The sequence below is a fragment of the Vipera ursinii genome (assembly GCF_947247035.1).
Source record: "Vipera ursinii genome assembly, chromosome: 6".
Classification (NCBI taxonomy): domain Eukaryota; kingdom Metazoa; phylum Chordata; class Lepidosauria; order Squamata; family Viperidae; genus Vipera; species Vipera ursinii.
The window spans coordinates 53926271-53950782 of record NC_139515.1 but is presented as its reverse complement, the minus strand read 5'-3'; the positions used below and the strand labels follow the sequence as shown (position 1 = coordinate 53950782).

Here is a 24512-nt window from a genome sequence, read left to right as displayed (position 1 = left end):
TTGTTCTGCACATGCGGGTGGGTACATGCATGCACGCGCACATTTTGCGGCTCCCACTTTTTTGTGTGTCTGACGGAACCGGTTCCGAGTGGCTCTTTTGCTGTTTCAGGTTGCTGACCCCTGACCTAGCTAGTTTGTTGCTAGCTAAGTGAATCCAAATAATTACAGGAAAACTGTAATATACTGGCCTTCTATGCTGTAATTACTTGCTTTGTGTTTAAACTGTTAATGGCTGACCTACTTGCATGTTTTGTAACAGTTGCTGGGCTGAACTAGACTGGCTGTCTCCAGCTGGTTAAGTAGGCTTTGGGTGGGAAACTGCTGCTTTAAATCTATTGGTCGCCACCTAGAGGCCAACCATATAAATAGCTGCGCAGCAGATATTAGTTTGCTTCTGTTAGGTTCTGACTTAAATAAACCTTGTTGCTGTTTGAACCCTTCGTCTCGCTCAATGCCTACAAGAACCGAATACATAACACTGGCAACAAGGATGGGATGTGTTGCTTCATCGTAAGAGTCTGAAGTCTCTAGGGGGTGAGGCCAGGACAGACCCTGGCAGGAACTACGTTCCCCCCCTCGGTCTGCCTAGGAAGCCATGCTGGAGACCACCCAGCCCTATGGATCCGTCATAGGGCCTATGCAGAAGCCAGTAGGCAACGCGAGACTCGAGCCACGAAGACTACTACTCATGGTGAAGGTCAGAAAGCTCAAAGAGTTCAATGTGACGCACCCGGAAAGATGGTCACCCTACATTTCCCATGTGGAAAACTACCTCCACGCCAATCGAGTCAGCAAAGATGGGCTGAAGGCCACAACCCTCCTCTGCGTGTGCAGCCCAGCCACCTTCGATATCGCCAAGAACTTGGTTGCCCTGGTGTTACTGGAGTCCATCACCCATGCTGACTTAAAGAAAAAACTGCACAACCACTTCGAGCCGAAGTTATCCATGATAGCGTTGAGGCACGCCTTTGAGCAATGCAAACAACAACCCAGTGAGTCAGCAATGGAATTCATTGCAGCACTTTGGCAAGCATCATGACTTTGCAATTTCACCGACTTAGAAGAGAGACTAAGAGACCACGTAGTCTGTGGACTCAGGAACCAAGAGCTCCAACAACAACATTTTGCTAAGGAGACTCTCTCACTACAGGAGGCCTTGAAGGAGGTCACGGCGGACGAAGCTGCCAGAGGAGCCATGAAGGCGCTGTTTCAAAACAACCATGTGTCGGGCGTGTGGGAAACCAGGCCACATTGCCACCGTTTGTCGAGGTCACCAGAGGGACCGCCAGCTGGATGATTTATTCAGGAGAGGTACCGGGGCCCTGGGGCAACACCAAGTAGGGTTCTATTCCAGTCATAGGAATGTGTTCCGCACTGGTGCCCACCGACCTCTTAAGCAGAAGTTGCAACTGCAGGTTGAACTTCAGGGTGTTCCATGTAGAATGGAACTAGACACAGGCTCTGCTGTGTCCATCATCTCAATTGGAACCTTCCAGCAAGTTTGCAGCCATAGCAACAGATGGGTCAAACTTCGACCATCTAACATTTTTGTTAGGCATATGGTGATAGCCTACATTGTTGGGTTGAAAATATATAAACTATGATGTTGTGACTTTAAGATGTTAATTGGCCAATGGGTGTGTAAGTGTTTGCATGGCCATAAGAGGGAGCTAGGAACATAGCTTCTCTCTCTCTGAATTCACTGTTTTCTCTACTATTACTGTTTTTGCTCTGTTTTGCTGTACTGTTGGTTTACTACTGTGATAAACCTGAACAACTGTGTTTTTGACCTCTGGACCGGTAAGAAGACTTTGTATTTGGAATACTCCTTGGACTGTTGCTATTGTGTATGACCTGGACTGTTTCTTTTTGACCGTGCATTTTTGTTTTTACACCACCTCAAAAGTAAAATACTTTCTGTTTTCACAACTCAGTGTACTCTTGTGGTTACTGTGTGACTCTTACTGCTCTCAGTACCCTTCCTTGTCTGTGCAACTCCTTGGTAGCACAAGGAGACCTCTGCACAACAATTCCTAACAATTTTACCCACAGTCTTCCAGAACTCCAGAGTGGCAGTCAAAGGCGAAGAGACACTTGCGGTGAAATTCAAGGTTTTTTTTTGGCCCACTAGATGTTATTGTGGTGGAAGGCCAATGTACAAGCCTCATAGGGCTCGACTGGTTCGATGCATTGGGCATCCAAATAACCGACATTCACCGGACTCAAACGACAGACTTGTCTTCAGTCTGCAAGGAATTCGCAAATGTTTTTGGCCCAAGTTTGGGAGAGTACAAGGGCCCTCCAATAACTTTTAAACTTGATCCCCTCATAGCGCCAATCTGGGTTAAGCCCCGTCGAGTGCCTTTTGCGTTAAAGCATAAAATCAATGCAGAGCTGGACAAGCTTGTCAGTCAGGGGGTTTTGCAGCCCGTAGACAGTGGCAAGTGGGAAACCCCCATTGTAATGCCACTCAAGGCCAACAGAGAGGTACGAATATGGGCTGACAAGTGCACCATTAACCGGGCACTACAACAGCACGCGTACCCTGTCCCAGTCGTCAGCCATATTCTGGCATTGTTGCAAGGAGGCCGTGTGTTTTCTAAATTAGATTTAGCACAGGCCTATCAACAGCTGCCAGTGGACGAGGCCACAGCAGCCGTCCAAACAATTGTCACACATAGGGGGGCCTTCAAGGTCAAGCATCTACAATTCAGGGTGAGTGTAGCCCCAGGGATTTTTCAAGGAGTAATGAAGTGTACATTCAAGGGTATTCCTGGGGTCTGCCCCTACTTCGATGACGTACTCATCACCAGGGAATCCACAGAAGTTCTGGTTGAGTGGCTCAGAGCTGTCCTTCAGCGGTTCCGTGCAGTGGGACTCAAATTAAAAAAGGAAAAATGCAAGATTGGGGTTCAGTCTACTGAATTCTTGGGGTTTCGTATCGATGCTGATGGCATCCATCCTGTAGAGTCAAAGCTAAAAGCGATTCAGCTGACACCAAGCCCTAGTTCCAAGGGGGAGCTTCAAGCCTTCTTGGGCCTTTTAATTTTTTTATCATGCATTCCTCCCAAACAAGTCCGCAGTGGCAGAGCTGTTACACCGGCTCTTAGACAAAAACACTCAGTGGCAGTGGACTAAGATCCACAAAAGAAGTTTCCAGGCAGTCAAAGCACTGTTATCCTCAAACTCGGTGCTCACACACTTTAACAAAAAGCTGCCAGTTTGCATTGCATGTGATGCGTCCCCTTATGGGGTTGGGGCTGTGTTGAGCCATTTATTGGCTGATGGGAAACAGTCTCCCATCACTTATTACTCGAGGACCCTGTCTTCTGCTGAGTGCAATTACGCACAAATTGACAAAGAGGCCTTGGCCATTGTGGCCGGGGTTAAAAAGTCCCATGACTATTTGTATGGGTGCCATTTCATGATCTTTACTGACCACAAGTCCTTGCTAGGATTGTTCACAACGAACAAGCAGACACCTCAAATTCTGTCACCGCAAATGTTGAGGTGGTCTTATTCCTTTCGGCCTACAATTAAAGGCTGATCCACAAACCAGGCAAAGAAATGGGCCACGCAGATGGCCTTAGCAGATTGCCCTTGCCGCACATGGAGCTAGATCCGGCTCTGGCTGCATGCATTTTAACTATACAGGATTTGCTAGAATTCCCCCTACATGTGGGAGACGTCAGCCGACAAGACCCTAAGTCACGTGTTGGTGTGGATTCACACAGGATGGCTTGAAAATAGCCCAGGACCAGAGTTCCAAAGATTTTTAATACGAAAAAAATGAGCTGTCAGCTCATAAGGGGTGTATCCTTTGGGGCAGTAGGGTTATAGTCCCCAGCTCACTCAGGCTCAGGGTTCTGCAGTCTCTACAAAAAAAAATGAGCTGTCAGCTCATAAGGGGTGTATCCTTTGGGGCAGTAGGGTTATAGTCCCCAGCTCACTCAGGCTCAGGGTTCTGCAGTCTCTACACGAAGGCCATTCGGGAATCGTTCGGATGAAGACACTGGTGAGGAGCTACCTCTGGTGGCCAGGGCTAGATAGAGCTATTAAGGTCCAAGTACATGGGTGTTATCCATGTCAACAATCCAGACCGGAGATGCCGCAGAACCCTGTCCACCGATGGGACACTGAGGATAACACACTGTGGTCAAGAATCCACATGGATTTTGCTGGGCTCTTTCAGGGACAGCTGTTTTTAATAGTGGTTGATAGCCACTCTAAATGGTTGGAGGTGGTTCCAATTTCCAATATGACTATTGCTAGTGTGGAAAATAACTGGAAGTAGTGAGGAAATTTAAATATATATATATATATATATATGCTTTTAGTATTATCATGTAATCATATTTTATATTTTATAATAATCATTTTATAATCAATTGCCTGAGTAGATGCTTTGAGTATATGGGGAAAAATACAAGCCTCAAGTGGAAAAGGGGGAAAACAGGAGTTACCATGGGGCCCAATGTGAGTCACCATCTAGGAATTGTTTTTAAGTACCTTCTGGTGCCTGGTACCCCTGGCAGGTGTAGAAGATAGGAGACATCTCTCCTCTAGAATTGATAGTAGGGGAGGGATCTTAAGCAAACAGAGGCAGAGATAATGTATTCTGTTTAGGCACTTCTGATAGATTGTAACCTCCAAAGCCTAAGCCAATGGGGCCATGGGGGAGGGAATGGGGCGTCGCGATAGGATGTATAATAATATGTGATTTTGGAATTTGGGGTGTGGTTCAGTGCTTGGCTACATTGTTTGCCTTCCTGAATCCACCACGCTTTGCAAACCATTATTTTTTTAGACTTTGTTGTGAAGTCTAATAAACTTCTTTTCTATTTGTAACACAAACAGAGTGGATTTCAATTTGTGACTATTTTTGTGTCTAACACTAGGACCACTAGAAGAGTCCCCCCCCCAGAGATACAGACTGTATCAAAGGAGCTGGACAGTCATCCTACACCCAGTAGCAGCTCTGCCGATTTCGCTGCACAATTGGACTTTGGTTTGGGCTGACTGGGACAGGCCAGCCAAAGCCACTCAAGTCCTTTTGACTCCACTGACCTGCGGAGCCCAGGTCTACCCAGCCTGGCAGGCAAGCAGGTAGACAGGGAGCTCCCGGTAACCCCCTGATGTTCCGAACAAGCACAAAGGCCACCTAAGTACCTACAAAATTATGTAAGCAAATGAGAGTTTGTGCTATCCAGGGGGAAGGGTTGTAATGTACTGGCCTTATATGCTGTAATTACTTGCTTAAAACTGTTTGTTAATGGCTGACCTACTTGCATGTTTTGTAACGGTTGCTGGGCTGAACTAGACTGGCTGTCTCCAGCTGGTTAAGTAGGCTTTGGGCGGGAAACTGCTGCTTTAAATATATTGGTCGCCACCTAGAGGCCAACTGTATAAATAGCTGCACAGCAGCTATTAGTTTGCTTCTGTTATGTTCTGTTATGTTCTGACTTGAATAAACCTTGTTGCTGTTTGAAACTTTTGTCTCACTCAATGCCTACAAGAACCAAATACATAACAAAAGTCAACTGTGTGACTTTGGGCCAGTCACTCTCTCTCAGCCTAACTCATCTCACAGGTTCATTGTTGTGGGGGAAATAGGAGGAGGAAGAAGTATCAGATATGTTTGAGTTATTTATAAAGCTAATAACATGGAGACCTGAAACATAAAATGCAGAACATGTGAAAGTCCAGATCACAAAATTACAAATATGTGTGAATTCCTTGCTCTCAATAATTTATTCTGTTTTGAAAGAAGATATTGTGTGATGGGTAATGGCCAAGTGGAGCATTCTGGACACTAGAACTCCAAAATATCTGGAAGGCAGTAGGTGGAAAACTATACTACACATTATAGGTTTTGTATTCAGAGATGTTCATATAATGTAATTATGAGGTTGGATATTATTTAATGTATCATTTTCATACCACTTTAATATCAAAAAATATGTGGTGAAAGTGCTCATAATGAATTAGTGAAGACTCCTACTGCTCTTTCCCATGATACATTAAGAAGAGGAAATAAGTACAAATAATCCAACAATGTATATAATATATTAAAGAATTATAGGTCTAAAGCAGGGGTGTCAAACTCAATTTCACTGAGGGCCGCATCAGCATTGCGGTTGCCCTCAGGGGGCAGGGTGGGTATGGCCTGGGTGGGCGTGGCCTACTGGGTGGGTGTGGCTAGAGTGCATATGGCCTACTGGGTGGGCGTGGCCATCTCTACATCGTTCGCATCAAGGGTGCCTATGGGGGCCTGGGCAGGAGTGGGACAGATCTGAGGGTCTCTGGCAGGAGGAAGGTCTCTGGGCCAGGGCCAAGGCGGTGGGGGCCATTCCCTCACTGTTTCCAGGATGGCTTCGCGGGCCGCATGAAACCACTTCGCGGGCCGGATCTGGCCCCCGGGCTTTGTGTTTGACATGTCTGGTCTAAAGAATTATAGGTAAATGGAAACCATTCAGTAGTATACATTTATTTGTTTCCAATGTATGGGTCACCTTTTTAAAATTTCCTTTTTCTTATGATGCAGCTAAATTTAACATTCATATTATACTCTCAGTGTTTGTATGTTGCTTTTTCTTTAATATTTCACAGCACTACAACTTACAAGAAAGTAAGAAAAACAGGAAATCCTGTACAAAATCTTTCACCTCCTTTTTTCGAAATGCCTTTTATAATTTCATTTTATATGGCTCTTTGTTTCCAGGGCTCATGGAATCATAATAGAAAACTTATTTTTAAAAGACAAAAATCCTCTATTATCTTTGGTTGGTATCAGTTCTGCATGTATTCCTTAAATTTCTATTTATGGTTCTGAATAATTATTTATGACAAATTTACTCTATTATTATATTTGTAATGAAGTTAATAAAAATCCTTCATATATAACAGCACTATTAAAATTTGTCAGATGATCTTTTTACATTGCTGTAAGCCAAAGTGATGATCAATTACTCCAATCTCCTTCAACCTGCTTTACTATACTTCAGTTTCCATAATTCTCAGTTAACACAGAATATTAATTGGAAAAGGCTGAACTAGATTATCTCTATGCTGCCTATTATCTATTACCATTTGGCAAAGTGGTTTTCTGTCTATAAGCAACAGACACAACTTCGTTTAATAGTTAAGCTGTCCTTCCAACTTGTAGCTATCAAGTGACATAGAAATATGCCATGGAAAAAGAAATACACTTTAATATGATCCTTTATGTTTTTGGAGCATCTGGCATATCTTGTAATGCATATCTCTGTTTAAGCCATGACAACTGCCATAACCTCTTACCCAATAACTTTAATACCAGAGCACCTAGGGTCAACCTTAATCTGCCTCAGATATGGATTGAGGATGAGATGAAGGTAATATCATGAAAAAGGAGGAGGAAAAGGGGGACATACTGGTGCATGCTGATGTCATGCTTAGATCCAGTCTAAATATAAAAGACCACTCAGAGATAATTCTCTTTATGTATGGCAGGGGTGTCAAACTCAATTTCATTGAGTGCCGCATCAGCATTGCGGTTGCCCTCAGGGGGCCGGGTGGGTGTGGCCTGGGTGGGCGTGGCTAAAGTGCGTATGGCCTACTGGGTGGGTGTGGCCAGCTGTACATCGTTCGCATCAAGGGTGCCTATGGGGGCTTGGGCAGGAGTGGGACAGATCTGAGGGTCTCTGGGCCAGGGCCAAGGCAGTGGGGGCCGTTCCCTCACTGTTTCCAGGATGGCTTCGCGGGCCACATGAAACCACTTCGCGGGCCGGATCTGGCCCCCGGGCCTTGTGTTTGACATGTCTGATGTATGGTATTTTCCATTTAAGCCATATTTTCACAGTTCATTACCAAGTCTATGATTGAAGGAGAATCATCTTGTCAACACGGCACTTCCCAGTACAATTATGATGTTGAATAAATGACTGGGAACAGAAGGCAGCTGCTCATTTTTGAAGCACTGCATTCTCTATAAAAATACTTTCCCATTTAGGCATCCAAAATGTGTATTATTATCATGTCCCAAAATCTAGATACACAACCTTCCCCCAGGACAAAGTAGACTTAAATCTGGGGAGATTCCTTATCCTAATCCCCCTTGAGCCAAATATTTTTGTACAACGCTACCTGCTCTGTCACAGCATCAACAGTTATGTTTGCTGCTGTTCTGTACCAGCCTGCTACCGGCCTTGCAGAAAGGCAACCCCTGTACAAACGGCAGAGGCTGGAAAACGTCTGAGGCTGGAAAACGTCTGCCAAGTTTAATACACAAACAAACAACAGAACAAGAAACAAGATACCGGAACTTTGATCCTCAAACGGAGCGGTCGCTTTCAGCAACCAGCCCATCCCCAAACACTCCCTTTATTAGAGTTCAGGGCGTGGCCTCCCTGTGCCTCTTCCGAGGAGTCCCACAGCCTTTCTCTGCTTGCTCCTGCTTGACTGCCTCCTGCGTCGGGCGTCCTTGAACAGGGCCAGCTGTGGGTCATCATCATCTGCACTGTCGGGCTCGTGCAGCTGAGTCTCCACCAAGTAAGAGGGGCCTGGCTGGGGGCTCTGCGAAGCCTCCAAGCCATCATCAGCAAGTTCGTCTTCAACACCCTCCTCCTCCCCCTCGTCTGAGTCATCCGAGTCATCCGACCCGGCTGCCGGACCCACAGGCTGACCCTGAATCACAACAGCTGCTGCCCTCAGAGGCCATTGAAACAACTGTGGTCCTTGTTCAGAATAAAACTGTAAATCCTTATCCTACAGAAAGTCCCCAGTATGTAATTCCTCACCTTCTAGCTCAGGGCTTTTCAACTTTTTCACCCATTGTACCACTTTTAGGATATGGTAACATCAGAGTACCACCAGTCGCCTAGCAAGGTGTCAAAAACTTGATGACAAAAAAAGGAAAAAAGTGAAGTACAGGTAATCCTCAATTTACAACAGTTTGCTTAGTGACTGTTCGAAGTTACAATGGCACTAAAAAAGTGTTTCCCCCCCCAAGCTACAGCTGAGCAAGATACCTGCCTGCCCACCCGTTGGCGGTCTTCCTCCTGTCCGAGGTTTTCATTGTTGTGAGCATTTCTGTTGAGGATTGGCAGCAGGGGTGGGGTGGGGGGTGTTTGTTTTTATCCCCCCCCCTCTGCTGGATGGTTATAGCAGGTTTTCATCACTTCACATGAGCCTGGGACACTGTGACCGTCATAAATATGAATCAGTTGCCAAGCATCTGAATGTAAATCACAAGACCCTGGAGATGCTGCAACATTCCAGCTGATCGGTGCTTCTTCTGAGCTCACCAGAAGCACCGGGATCACTGCTGAGCTTCAGCTGAATCCTGGCATTGATCCTGGTGCTGAGCCCTGACAACCCTGTAGCTCCAGCCATCTCTCACTCGGGCCTGTGCAGTGCTACCACCAGTTCAGCTCATTTCCCTCCCCCGCTGCCACTTTTCTAGGATGCTTGCGTACCACCTGTCAGGTGCCAATGTACCACAGGTGGTACCCATACCACTGGTTGAAAAGCCCTGTTATAGCTATCTGGTATGACAGCATATTAAAAGTATCAGATTATAAAAGGGTGATTTAGATTCTCAAGAGTTTAACTTCCAGAGCAGAGAAGAAAAGTAAGACAAGGTCAAGGCCTTCTCAAGGAGGCCTTCTGTTGGTCAGATAATGTCAGTACCTCTTTTCTCTCCTGTGTTCTGGTGACAGTGGAAGAATAGCACCACACAAGGGATTGCAGGCTAGATTAAACCCTAAACCAAAGAGGTCCCATTACAAATGTGTTGTCTTAAAAATAAGTTAGTTAATACTTTTCCTCCAGATATATCAACATAATATCCCAGCACATTCAGCAGTGATGAAGTTTGATAAAGAATTCTAAAAATTGAAGTGCACACATCTGGTTATTCTTATTTTTATTATGATTCAAATTGGTTTTAACATAATCCTGGATGCAATAGTGGTGAATATCTGTAGCTTGGGTGTAGGATGAGGGTGAAGGTTCTTTCTCCAAGCTTGTGGGTTGGTTTCCAAATGTTTCATTACCAGGGTAGGTAACATCTTCAGCAGAGTTTAGGGGGTGTCAGTGTCAGTGTTCTTCAGTTTATAAGGGCTTTGTGTGGTCAACAGGTCTTGTGATGGATCAGGTGTGACTCATTAGTGGGAATCTTGTGATGGGTCTTGTGATGGGGAGGTTACATCAGGTGAAGGTCATTGGGAGGTGAAATGCTGGGTGGGGACTTGCTTGGGTTGGTTAAGGGTTGGTGCTTTCTCTGGTTGGCTGTGCAGTTGATTTGGATTCAGAGGGATTCATAGGCTGGTTGTAGGTCAATGTGTCTATGGAATTGATATGGAGTGCCAGGCTTTGATGAACTCAGGAGCATGGTGGGTGGTAGCGTGGCTGATGATTTTTGTGTTGCTCCAATCAAACTGATACTGTTTGGTGTCAGTGTGGGTAGAGATTAAGGATTTGGAATTGTGGCATTTGACTGCCAGCCAGTGTTTGGGGATCCTGGTTTTTAATTGATGTGAAGTTTGTCCTACATACGACAAACATAGGACAATTGTTAGTTGATTTTGTAAATTACATTGTTTCTTTCATTTTTCTGTATCTTGTCTTTGGTTCTGGATAATTTCTGGCAGAGTGTGGCTGTGGGTTTGTGGGCTATTGCTGTTCCTAGAGGTTGGAGAATTCTGGCTATTTTCAACATCCCTTTTGTGTAAGGCAGGGTTAGTTTTTGCATGGTGGTTGGTTATGTGATGTGGTTGGTTATGTGATGTGGTTGGTTATGTGATGTGTTGTGGCTTGGGTGCTGTGTGTCAGAATGCAAGGTTTTTTGGATATAATCCTGGATATTTTAATTTTGCTTTATATAAGTTCAAGGAATCAATATAATTTTGCTTTATATAAGTTCATGGAATTTATATAAGTTCAAGGAATCAATGATTGGATGGATGGATGGATGGATGGATGGATAGATGGATGGATAAAAGGCAGGATGATGAAGGCTTTTGAATATGTGAATCATAATTCTAACTACCAAGGAGACCAAGCTTCTTGAGAAGGGGTCATGTGAACATTAACTCTAGGCAGTGTTTTCAGAATTAGAAAAAAATGTCACTTTTGATTAGAATCTTCAGAATTCAAAACATATAACATTCTGTTAGAACTCGTTGAATGGGATCACTCAAAGAAACAGAGGAATCAGAATTAATATCTCAGATACACGGTGGCCTACATTTTGAAGGAATTCCAAGTTACAATCCAAATTGCTAAAATTTCTGAGAGAGACCCCACAAATGTTGGAAGTATGGGGAAGCAAAAGACAGCCAATCACACTCTCAGTCTAACCCACATGAAATGTATTTCACCACCTTGAGTTACTTATAAAATTAATAATGCAGGATTAAACATCAAATAAATAAATGACAGTCCTGTGAGATTAAGAGCATGAGTACCAAAAAATTTAGTTACAGTCTCAAGATATGTTTGCTGTTATTATTTAATGAGACAACACAAAGAACTGAAAACATCGACTTTTCATGTGGGAAGCTTGCAGGGAATGTCAGCAACTGCGATCACATGACTGCAACTCAGGCACCTAGCTCCCAGATTGTGATTACATGATCACAAGAACACTGGGATGGCTGGAACTCTATCATAAGAACCACCCATGCAGGGCCATCATAATTGTGAATGGTGACTGGATGAATGGTCATAACCTGAGGACCACTGACGCTCTCTGATTTAGAAATACTATGCCAAGACACACCTGATGCTATCTTTATTGTCTTTTCTGTGCTGGAGAAATGCATTTTATTTTCCTCAGCCTTTTAATGATCTGCTAATTTCACTATAAAAGGGATGCGGTGGCTCAGTGGGTTAGAACGCTGAGCTTGTCGATCAGATGGTCAGCAGTTTGGCGGGTCAAATCCCGAGTACCGCGTAACAAAGTGAGTGCCTGTTACTCGTCCCAGCTTCTGCCAACCTAGCAGTTCGAAAGCACGTAAAAATGCAAGTAGAAAAATAGGGACCACTACGGTGGGAAGGTAACAGCATTCCGTGCGCCTTTGGCGTCTAGTCATGCTGGCCACATGACCACGGAGATGTCCTCGGACAAGCGCTGGCTCTTCGGCTTTGAAACAGAGATGAGCACTGGCCCCTAGAAATGACTAGCACGCATGTGCGGGGGAACCTTTACCTTTACCTTAATTTCACTATGGTATTTTACTACCGCTTTTACTGTTATTGTTTTAATTGCTTCTGGTTTATTTTGTCTTCCATATTATATTACAGTGCGATACTGTGATATACTTTGCTTTTATTAACGATTTTAACTTTCATTGGAATTTTTCAATTTTAGATGTTTAATAAAATGTAATAATAATAATAATAATAATAATAATAATAATAATAATAATAATAATAATAATAATAATAAAAAGAGAATAAATATCACTAAATCAAATAAGAAACATGGCTAAAAGCCTTACGATTCTATCTGTTCAATCCCTCCCCTCCTTTTTTAGCTTTCTATTTTAGTTAACAAATGGCAATAGTACAGCAGCAAATAATTTTGACCCGTATGATAACCATTTGGACTTTTACTTGAAAAGTGAATCAAACTATATATTTTCTATATTCTGTCATAAGGTGGTAATGTAACTAAGCATATACACAACATCTTAAAATTTGATTAAACCTTTAAAATAAAAAATTCTCTAATTTGTATGTTATCATTATAATTCCAAGTTCCTTCTTCCTTAAGTAATATCATATGATATTTTGCAATATATGTTCAGCTAGTTAGACATTATTTTTCGCTGTTCGCCAATGATACATATTTTTAAAGCCCACTGCCTATAATGGAAATTTAAACATGTTCAAATCATTTCAATGGAAATCACAGAGGCTTGGTAATATTTAATATTGGGTGGGTCATCCTCAGGATTATATCTGTTTATTCTTTATGCATAAAAAAACTCAAAGATCTGAACTAATTTTAACATTTCCCACATATGGAAGACTGTTAAAAATAACATTATTTAATATGTACCAAGTTAGCCTACTCTGTAATTGTCTAAACAGCAGTTTCAGCTCCTTTTGATGGAAAATTGAAACAGAATAATATTAAAATACAATAAATCATATATATTAGGGAATAATTGCTGAAGGAAATAACAATTCTTCAAATGAAATTTGCAAAAATATATCTACTAAAATTATGTCAATTTTAAGAATTGTTAAGATTTTAAAAAACAAATTGTATTATCACATTATGGAATATATCCCTTGAAGTTATTACTAAACAATCGGATAGAATATTAAATTGTACAGTATTACTACACACACACATTTGCTGAAAATTAAACAGGTGAGATCAACATGGGATATTGTCCTACAAAATGGCCTGAATTTTATGTTGCAGATCACGGAAAGTACAAAAAAAAATTAAACTTTGTTTAAAAATTGTACAATAGCTGACAGCTAATCTTAAACAGATTTTTACTAAATGTTTTTAAGGCAGTTCCAAACAATGCATACACAATAATGAAAGAATGCAATAATATATAACCTGCAGTTTGGATCTAAGATCCATTGACATATTTAAACATCTTAAAAATCCCATATAATTAATATTTCTACAGTTTGAACAGATTAAAACTGCAAAATACAAATACAATTACAATTAAAATCCAAAACTGATAAAATATCTAATAGATATATGCCATATATACCACAGATTCCAAAAATTAAAATAGTCAACACAAAGTTGAGTTAAAAGGAGACTAGGAAACAGTATTTACTTCTGGGGGTTGAATCCAAAGTATTAAATGTTTATTTACTCTCAGTTCAGCTCAACTTTTTCATACCTGATTTTAAGAGAATGAGGGGTGAATTTCAACAAAGCAAATAATTCCAACCAAGGATCTCAGAAATTTGGACTGAACTACTTCTACAACAAGACTATCTTTATATCCACAGCACTGTACACATATAGTATAGCAAAAGACTTCATTTAGTTTTGGAAAAAAAAATAATTGCTACAGGCAGTTAGCTGTTTCCCTTACAAGTATCACTTAGTGCTGTGTCTGATTATTGTGCATGGAGTGTAAGGTTTGAAGATTGAAGTTCCCAGGACATAGAGAATTGAAAATAGGTATTCAAAAGTCTTCACCTGCTCCGTTTGGTTATTGTTGTTTGTATTTATTTTATTTATTTTAATTCCATTTATATCCCGCCCTTCTCCGAAGACTCAGGGCGGCTTACAAGTTTAGCAGTAGCCTTCATTCTATGTATATGCCTGCTTATTAGGGCTTTTGCCCCCCCCCCCCCCTAAGCAGCATTATTACAAAGTCAGCTTAATTGCCCTCAACAATCTGGGTCCTCATTTTACCTACCTCGGGAGGATGGAAGGCTGAGTCAACCTTGAGCCTGGTGGGACTCGAACCTGCACTAATTGCAGGCAGCTGGTGTATGAGTATAATGGAGGCTATCATGCTGCTTGGCATATACAGCCACATTTCTGCCAAGGCTTATCTGAAGCTCTCCCGGTTAAAGTACTAGCTCAAATAAATCTGTGAAAATGAGTTCTTAGTCCAATTAGTATTGATGGACTGAGAGCATTGATAGACATAATTTCCCATGGAAGAAGCAAATCACTTCCAAATTGATCCAGTGTAGTTTCTCATCCTAATATTTAGCCATGTTGGGCTCAGACAAAGCCTGGAGCAAAGTCAGGCAAAAAAATTTTTTGATCTTGATGTACAGAGGAATAAAAACCTCAGATCTCTGCTACAATAAATAAATAAATAAACCTTTATTGTCAAAGTACATGTGTACATTGAGATTAACTGAGCCTCCCCCCTGTGCTCTCTCCCCCCAACACACAGTGACAACAAACCCTCCATCCTACCACACCATGTGAACCAACTACACCACACACCGGTCTCCCAAGTCAATTCTGCATAAGATTATATCCCATTTAAAAGCCTAACAGCCCACGGATAAAAGCTATTTTTCAGCCTGTTGGTACGGCTGGCTATATTCCTGTATCTCCTACCGGATGGTAGTAGAGTAAAGAGATACCGTCCAGGGTGTGAGTCATCCCTGAGAATGAGATTGTGGATCCACCTTTCATCAACCCCAAATACTTTCACTCTTACTTAGGAGGGCACTCAAACTGACATGCCTGAACAATTTGCCCGCAAAGGTATTGACTAGGAAATTCAATAATATCCCCTATCCGGAGCTCTTATACATACCATATGCTCAGACACTGACATTGAGATGGTGCTTTTGAAATGCCCTGTTATCTTCCAATTACAAATTACTTGATCTCAATAGGCAATGGTATGCTTCCTGTTAAACAGTTAGGATTACATAATTTCTAGGAAATTCTGGCCATAGCAATCGTAGCAGAAACTGTTGGGTCTGAACATATTACTGTATAGAACATGTTAGCTTCCGCTTTGAACAGGCTTTTATCCAATTTATTTTTATTTTGATATTATTTTCTTCTCTCTTTTAGTTTGACTTTTTTGAATGATTGTAACTTTTTTAAAAAATAAAATAAGAGAATGAAAAATAAGATGAATTTACACACTACACTAAATCATGATGTGATTTTCTTGTTTATTAGATAAGTTTATTAGATAAGTAATCCAGCCAGCTACAGTTTTAATTCAAATATGTTAAAACAAATTATGATTCAGCATTATACGTGGTTATTCAAGTTTATCCAAACTATGATTAAAACAAAGTATGGTTACAAATATGTGAATTATTTGCATACAAACCACAATGCACTACAACTGGCCTCAGCCAGCAGTTTAAGGTCAATGTTAAGCAGCCATAAGATAACAGCCAGCTAAACTGTGTTGCATTTTCGGTATGACTGAATATTCCAATACCGCTTTCTAGTAATTGGTGAACAGATAAAGATTCCATATCACAGTTCAAGATGGATATAATCCTTGATGACATCAAAAAGCAGCAAGAGACCCAGAAAAATAATGGGATTGCATTTCTTTTCCCTATTCAGTTTATTTGGTTTTGACAGGAAAAATGTTTTAGCACCCAGACTTAAATATATCCAGGAAGAAAAAGTCACCCCAAAGACCCTAGCCTTTGCCCTTAGTCCACAACAAATGCTCAGCCTAAAAAGAGTCTTTATCATTAGCCTACTGCAGTATTATATATATTTTTAGAGCCCTACGGGGGTTCATGTTCTACAGGAATGATTGCATTACTTTTAAGGATGGAAGGAATGGGAGGATTTCTTCTTTTTGTGGGATGTGGCAACCTCTTGAATCCAGCTTTCTATCAAAAGTGGATAAGGACACATAATATTTCTCTCTTTCCAGCGCTTCCCTTTTTAAAGGGTCTTTGCTGATGAGCGTGCTTGTTTTCTTGCAGACATTTCACTACTCAAACTAGGTAACATCTTCACTGCTAGCACTAATTATGTTACTTAGTTTGGGTAAAGAAACACCTGCAAGAAGACATCCAAGCTCAGAGCACCAGAGACCCCTTATTTCAACCCTGAACTACAAATGTGCTCTTTGATTGCTTCCCCGCTTCTGTCTCCCATTTTTTTCCACATCTTTGTTTCTTTCTCCCAAGCAGAAGGCTGCAGGAAATTAACAAGACACTAAATATCTGGATTTACAGCACCTTTTGCAGGGAGTATTTAAAACTAGGCCAATTGTCACAGGCTGCTCAGAAAAGATCACCCATCCTTTGAAAAACGTGTGAACTTCAGATTCATAATTATCATCACACAGATTAAACTAGGCAATGAACTCTTACTAAATATTTTCTACCACTGCCATTCTAAATGATGTCATTACTTTGAGTTCACAAGTATACCAAAGAATAGAAGCAATATAAAAGGTCACTCAAAAGTTTCCAGTCTATTATTTCATTCTGCAACTGAAGATTCTTACAGCAATGTCAGCTTATATCAGTCAAGACCCCAGCAATCCTAAGGCCCAGTGAAATTGATCAATACATTAGAACTCCTAGCTTTCCACTACCAGAGAAAACTCCCAGCTTTCTACCACTGTTTTCAGTCGAATTGAATCTGGATGTAGATGAGCACTACTCATTGGTGGAAAGATTAGATATATAAAATAATTGAAGTCTTTCAATTTTGGCTTGAACCACCTAGTGCTTCAAGCACAAATGCCAAGATTTTTCTCCAAATGAATTTTATAACCCGAACTGCCTAACCTCATCCATGGAATTTCATTCCCTGCTGGTTAGTCTTTATTTGTTCCCCCTTCACACAGCCATAAAAGAAGTAATGATACCTTGGTACTAGTGCTAGTCATGGTGACGGTACCTAGTTTGGGTAAAGAAACATCTGCAAGAAAACAACCAAATTCAGAGAGCACCAAGGATTGACTCTTGTCAATCCTGAGCTACAAATATTCTCCTTTTAAAGCATCTCCAAATCCCAGAGTCTCATACCATCAGCTTTCTTCTCCTTGCACAAGCATTCTTTATCTGCTAAGGTGTTTTTTTCACTGAAGCCAACGGAAAGTAAACAATAACCATGTGGAGAAACAATTAAAAATCTGAAATAACTTTTTGACTGCTGTGTCTCATCAAATACGGTAGCGAATCACTCCTTCAGAAACAACACCTTACCCCTGCAGAAAACGCTAAACTGTCCTTTTAGTTTTGGCTTCCACTGTGATCTGCTTGCTAAGGCTGCAAAGCTATGCCTTTTTGGGGTGCGGAGCAGTTTGCCAAAATATTCTGTATCTTTGGGGGGGAGGGGTCCCGCTTCTCATAATTACATAGCTTGCAACAACTAAACAAGTCGACCCTAAATATAGCTGATTAGCGAGGGATCCAGCCAACAAATAACCCAAGGTACTCACACATGTGTCTGGATGTTGGGGTACCGAATGAAACGGGGAAGTGGAGGGCTCGCTGAAGCTGCAGCTTTTCGCATTCTTTACCAGCTCTTGAAGAGCAAAGATGCAAAGGCTGGTGGAAGTCGGCGTGGCGGGACCCGAGGCTGAGCTGAAAATCCCGGCCCAGAGCTCGCGTTGCTCCAGGTAAGCCGAGGAAAGAACTTTGGTCTGGCTGCCGGCGCCACATCGCAGGAGCTGGCTGTTGTGCTCGAAGGCGTTTCCCTTATACCGAGCGACGAGCATCTTGGCCTCCGTGTTTCTATCGGTATACCAGTAAGGGAAGAAGAAGTGCTTCTTCCAGCGAAAGGCATCCTCGAAGTGCAGGGTGTACGCATTCTTCATGGCCACCTGGCTGTCTTCGCCCACTCGTTTCTCGTCTACCGTTATGAGGAAGACCGCCTTGTTGGCGATGCTGGCCGGCGGATCATCGGAGCAGTTGTTCAGCTTGTGGGTCGTGGCCACGACCAAGGACCAGTCTGAGCAATTGTCGCAAAACAACAGTCCGGCCGCAGAGCCTTCAGAGGCGTAGGTCACCAATTCGTCGCCCACCTTATTCAGGGAGCTCCTATTGTTGAGGCTGTGGACGTAGCAGACGCCTCGCTGCTGAGTCCAACAGGTCAGCAGGCGGTGGCGACCGAAGGGCAGCAGCAGCTTGTTGACCGAAGCCACCGGCTTCCCGCAGGAGCTGCCCTCCACCGGCTCGCAGTAGCCCTCCTCCTTCCACGCCAGCGAAGGCGCCACTTCGTACCAGCAGTTGCCGCTGGCCACCAGGAAGCGCTCCCCGCTCACGGCCAGGTTGGCAACGGCGTGCGGGAACTCGAGGGGCTCCTGCCCTCGGCCCCCCGCAGCAGCCCAGGCCAGCAGCAGCAGCAGCAGCAGCGACGGTAGCAGCGGCGGCGGCGGCGCCGGCAACGCCGAGCTCCCAGGGTCACGGCGAGCCAGCTGCCTTCTCGTGCCCCCCGGTCCTCGGGCCATGGTCCCCGCTCTTCTTCTCCAGCTACCTAGGGCTCCTCGGCTGGCGGGAGAGGCTCTGGTAGCTCCGGCATGCCAGCGGCTGCAGCCCCACCCCGCCCCTCGATCGAGGAGGGAACCGCTCCCGCGGCCGCCCTTCCCCCGCTCTGTGGCTTCCTCTGTGCCTCAGCTGCCTCGCGCCTCATCAGTTCCCCTTTTCTCCGTGGGAGCTGGGAAGCCCGCCTCGCCTCCTGCCCTTGCGCAGGCACCCCGGCCCTCCCGCGCCATAGGTGCTCCCTCCCTCCTACTGAAGGCGTGCCCGCTGGGCGCTCCACGTGCTTGTGGCTTTCTTCCCCAACCCTCCAGCTCGCTGTCAACCAGGCGGGAAACAGGCTACTGCAGATGTGTGCCATTCTCCTGGCGGAGCTGAGAGAGGGAGAGGGAGAGGGAGAGGGAGAGAGGGGGGAGAGGGAGAGGGAGGGAGGGAGGGAGAGAGGGAGAGAGAGAGAGAGAGAGAGAGTGAGTGTGAGTGTGTGTCCTCGCTGGTGCCAGAAGGTTCAACCCTTGTCCTCGGCCTCTGCTCCGCCCAGGCCATAGGTCCCCCTTCTAAAGGCATTCTGCAGCTGACTTTCCCCCTGTAGCCCAGACATGTCAAACACAAGGCCCGGGGGGCCGGATCCGGCCCACAAAGTGGTTTCATGTGGCCCGCCAAACCATCCTAGAAACAGTGAGGGAACGGCCCCCCACTGCCTTGGCCCTGGCCCAGAGACCCTCCTCCTGCTAAAGATCCTCAGATCTGTCCCACTCCTGCCCAGGCCCCCATAGGCACCCTTGATGCAAATAATGTAGAGCTGGCCACGCCCACCCAGTAGGCCACGCCCACCCTGGCCATACCCACCCGGCCCCCTGAGGGCAACCGCAATGCTGATGCGGCCCTCAATGAAATTGAGTTTGACACCCCTGCTGTAGCCATTTTTTTCTCTAGCAATTTACAGCACCAAACAACCCCCCCCAGGTGTGTTGTAACAAGCAGGCTTGACAGACCCTCAATGACTTGATAGACCTATGTCTTTAAATAACCAGAGACAAAATGGCCCGTGTGGATGAAAGCTGTTTCCAGACTTATATGGTAGAGAATCCTAGAAATAAGGCTTCTTGGAGCTTGGAGATCCTTTAGTTCAATTCTCTGCTCAGAGCAGGACTATACTACTACAGCAGACGGCCCTTCCAGCCTTGGTTCAGACACCTCCAGTGAGACAGAGTACACCTACCCAGGGCTTTTTTTCTCATAGAACACTCAGAACGGAGTTCCGACACCTTTTTTGGATGGAACCTTGTAGGGTAGGCAAGGTGGGTTGTATGACATGTGTGAGTCCTGGCACCTTTTTCTTTTACAAAAAAAGCACTGCACCTACCCAAGCACTCTCCCCCACTGTTGAGCAGCTTTTTTCATTACATTCCCCCGCCCCATGCCCAGCTGAAATCTACCCTCTTTTCATTGAAACAATTTTTCTCCTGACTTCTGGAAAAACTCTGAACAATTCCAGTCTATCTTCCACAAGACAGGCCATCAGATATGTGGAAACAACTTGGTGGAGCAGTGGGCTAATGCCTCCTTAAGTAACACCAGCTGCCTGCAATTAGTGCAGGTTCGCGTCCCACCAGGCTCAAGGTTGATTCAGCCTTCCATCCTTCCGAGGTAGGTAAAATGAGGACCTAGATTGTTGGGGGCAATTAAGCTGACTTTGTAATAATGCCGCTTGGGGTGTGTGTGAAAGCCCTAATAAGCAGGCATATACATAGAATGAAGGCTACTGCTAAGCTTGTAAGCCGCCCTGAGTCTTCGGAGAAGGGCGGGATATAAATGGAATTAAAATAAAAAATAAATATCTCACTGCAGTCTTCTCTTCTATAATACTGCACGGGCTAAAAATACCAAATGGCTCCAACTGTTCTTGTAAGTTTCCTTCCAAATTTCTTGTCATCTTGGTTTCTGTTCTGTGGACATCCTTCATTCTGTCAGTGTCTTTCTAAAATGTGCCCTGCACTAAATGCAATATTCCAGGGGCATTCAGTTGACCAATGCAGAATACTGTATAGAGAGCAGGGCTTTTCAACCTTTTCACAGATTGTGCCACTTTTAGGACATGACAATATTTGAGTACCACCAGTGCTTAGCAAGGTGTCAAAAACTTGATGACTAAAAAAAAGGGGGATTTTGGGTTTTACTGATTAGATTCATTTGTTGTTATAGAAATGTTTATAATATTATGGAAAAATAAAAAGTTGTTAATGTTAATGCTTCCTTCTGCTGCAACAGAGGAACTCTGTTCTTTTTCCCTTCTCTGCCTCACTTTCCCCCCCTTTTTCCTCCCCACTGTGTCCTACTATTTGCTTTTTTATTTTTGCATTTTATTCTAAAATCTAATAAAATATTACAAACTGTAGAAAAAAAGTAAAAAAGTGCCAGTTTTAATTTCTTCGGTGGCTGCTCCTTTGCTGAATCACTTTCCTTTTGTACTGACAAATGTATGATGAATTTATCCATGTTTGTTAATATGCACCGCTACCAGCTAGTTCAGTGGTCTTCAAACTTGGCACTTTTAAGACTTGTGGACTTCAACTCCCAGAATTCCTCGGCCATCATGGCTGGATGAGGAATTCTGGGAGTTGAAGTCCACAGGTCTTAAAGTTGCTAAGTTTGTAGACCCCTGAGCTAGCTGGTTGGCTCTTCTTCCTTCTGAGCTCTTCACAGTGTAGTAAGAATGCACCCCCACACACACACACACACCAATCCCTTCCCTGAACCCTTAAAGACACAGGAATCAAGTGCAAAGCAAGAAAATAAAATAAACACAAACTCCATTTCCCCCCCCCCTCTCTTTAAGCTGCCTCAGGTGTGTCACATGTCACAATGTTGCAACCTAGACTGAAAGGCTCCAGCAATTGTGAAAAGCTTTAGCTTTAAATTAAGCCTGTTTACCTTCAAAGAAAACTTTCTAAAAGCCATAGACAGACTCAGTTAAAGGGGGTAAAACTAATTACATTTGTTTAAAGGGATTAAACCTTTCCTGTTGTCTTTTTTCCCTTCCCGCACCAAAACCACGTTCTTTTATATCGTCTCCTCTCTTCCCCCCTACTTTTTTTCTTCAGTTCACCTCCAGCTCCAGCTGATTGGCTGGAGTCAATCAGCTGGAGCCCTGACAGCTCCTGGGGCTTCTGCTGAGCCCAGACAGTCCTGCAGCTGCCTCTCCCTCTCCCTCAGGCTTGGCTCGCTTAGGTTCATTCCCCTCCCCTGCTACACTTGGCTAGCAGTCGTGTGCCACCTGCTATGTGACAAAGTACCACAGGTGGTATGTGACCACTGGTTGAAAAGCCCTGATATAGAGGAATGATTATTTCTTTAGATCTTGACACTAGATATCTGTTGATACAGGCCAGAATTACATTTGCTTTTCTTGTAAATATTTCACATGTTGGGCTCATGTTCAGATTTTGATCCTTCAAGATACCTCAACCGTTTCTGCATGATGTTTGCTCAGTATGTCACCCCATTCTATTCCAAAGACTTTGATTTTCATACTCAAATATAGAACTTTGCATATTCAAGGGCAAATTGAAACTTATCTTGCCGCTTTTCTACCCATTTTTCCAGTGTATCAAGTTCTTCCTGATTCTTCACACTGTCCAAGATGATGCTGTGTTCCCTTACTTTCATATTAATTCATGACAAATTGTTAAATATGATTTCCAGTTCCAAATCCAAGTAACGTACAAGTATGTTGAACAATGCAGGCCTTATAACAGAAACTTATTGTACGCTACTTATTCCTTGTTTCAGCTTTACACAGTTCCATTAATGTGCACTTATTGGGTATGTTCATTCCACCAGTTCTGAATCCATTTAATGATAGCATAGTTTAGCCCAAAATTTTCCATCTGGTCTAATAACATCTTATGGGAGACTGTTGAATGCTTTGCTAAAGTCAAGATAGATTATGTTCACTACATTTCTATGGTTAACTAAACTGATGATTCTGTGAAACAGGGAGATAAAGCTAGTTTGACATGACTTGTTCTTGATATATCTATGCTTGTTCCTGCCAAACAATCTACTTGTTTTCTAAATGCTCACAAACTGATTATTTGATAATCTGTTCCAGAGTGTTGTCCAGCATCAGTATCAAGCCAACCACTCTGCTGTTACCCAGATCTTCTTTTCCTCCCACCTTGGAATATAGAAATGCATTGTTCTTCTTTTGTCCTTTGACAATGAACTCCATGATGTCTTAAAGAGCATAAAATGGCTGCTGAGATGACATTAATAAGCTCCTTCAAGACTCTCAGAAATAATTGTTATGGACATAGAAATTTGAAATGATTACTAGTGCTCCCTAGTAATCTTTACTTCCTTATAGTTACCATTCTCTCCTTAAGTTAATTGTTCTGCTTAGGTCCATTTGAACATAATTTAGCTGTTTGGAACGTAATCTTGCAATCATTAAGATAAAAATCAATATTCAATCATTACAGCGATACAGGCTTATATGATACACCTATAAATTGAAAGACATTTGGGTTCAACTCCCTTGGATTCTGACATTTATATTAGCTATTAATGAGACACAGCAAAATCTTTATGGTCTTGTGTAATTAACATTGTGGGTGGGGGTTAAACTGAAAATAGCAAGATAATCTTTCTGTTGGAGAACCTTGGCAAACTGTGTAGTGTGTACTACAGTAGATAACAATAGAACTTAGACTTATATACCTCTTCACAAGGGACGCGGTGGCTCAGTGGGTTAGGACGCTGAACTTGTCGATCGGAAGGTCGGCAGTTTGGCGGGTTGAATCCCGAGTGCCGCGTAGCAGAGTGAGCGCCTGTTACTCGTCCCAGCTTCTGCCCACCTAGCAGTTCGAAAGCACGTAAAAATGCAAGTAGAAAAATAGGGACCACTACGGTGGGAAGGTAACAGCATTCCGTGCGCCTTTGGCGTCTAGTCATGCCGGCCACATGACCACGGAGACGTCCTCGGACAAGCGCTGGCTTTTCGGCTATGAAACGGAGATGAGCACCGGCCCCTAGAGTCGGAAACGACTAGCACGCATGTGCGGGGGAATCTTTACCTTTACCTTTACCTCTTCACAGTGCTTTACAACCCTCTCCAAGTGGTTTTGCAGAGTCAGCATATAGCCCCCAACAATCTGGTTCCTCATTTTATCTACATTGGAAGGATGGAAGGCTGAATCAATCATGAGCTGACGAGAATTGAACTGCCAAACTGCAAGCAGCCAGTCTAAGAAGATATATTATTAGTACAGGTAATCCTTGATTTACAACAGTTTGTTTAGTGACCAATCAAAGTTACAGCACTAAGTGCTTCACCAGTACTAGAGGATTTAACATTCCTATATAAAAATATACATCTATAAACCTGCACTCAAATAGCAAAGCACAGCTTTTAACACTTTAATTTTTATTGCTAAAAAAGAACTCAAGGCTGCCTCAAATATGGGGGATCAGATAAAGATAAGAAATGCCCTACAAAAGCAATGAAATAACAATTTGCTGAGGCAGATATAACCCACACTTGGCTACAATGAGGAAACAATGATTGATTCATTCATATTGATTCTCTTTTTGTG

General features: G+C 43.2%; 1 protein-coding gene across 1 annotated transcript in view; it reads right to left on the bottom strand.

Annotated features, from left to right (window-relative positions):
* PLXNC1 (plexin C1) overlaps positions 1 to 19004 on the bottom strand; it is a 70935-nt gene extending 51931 nt beyond the window's left edge. Inside the window, exon 1 of the mRNA XM_083366384.1 lies at positions 17880 to 19004. Coding sequence (XP_083222510.1) covers positions 17880 to 18890 — 1011 coding nt within the window. The 5' untranslated portion in view covers positions 18891 to 19004. The remainder of the gene's footprint in view (positions 1 to 17879) is intronic.
* Positions 19005 to 24512: the final 5508 nt, after the last annotated feature.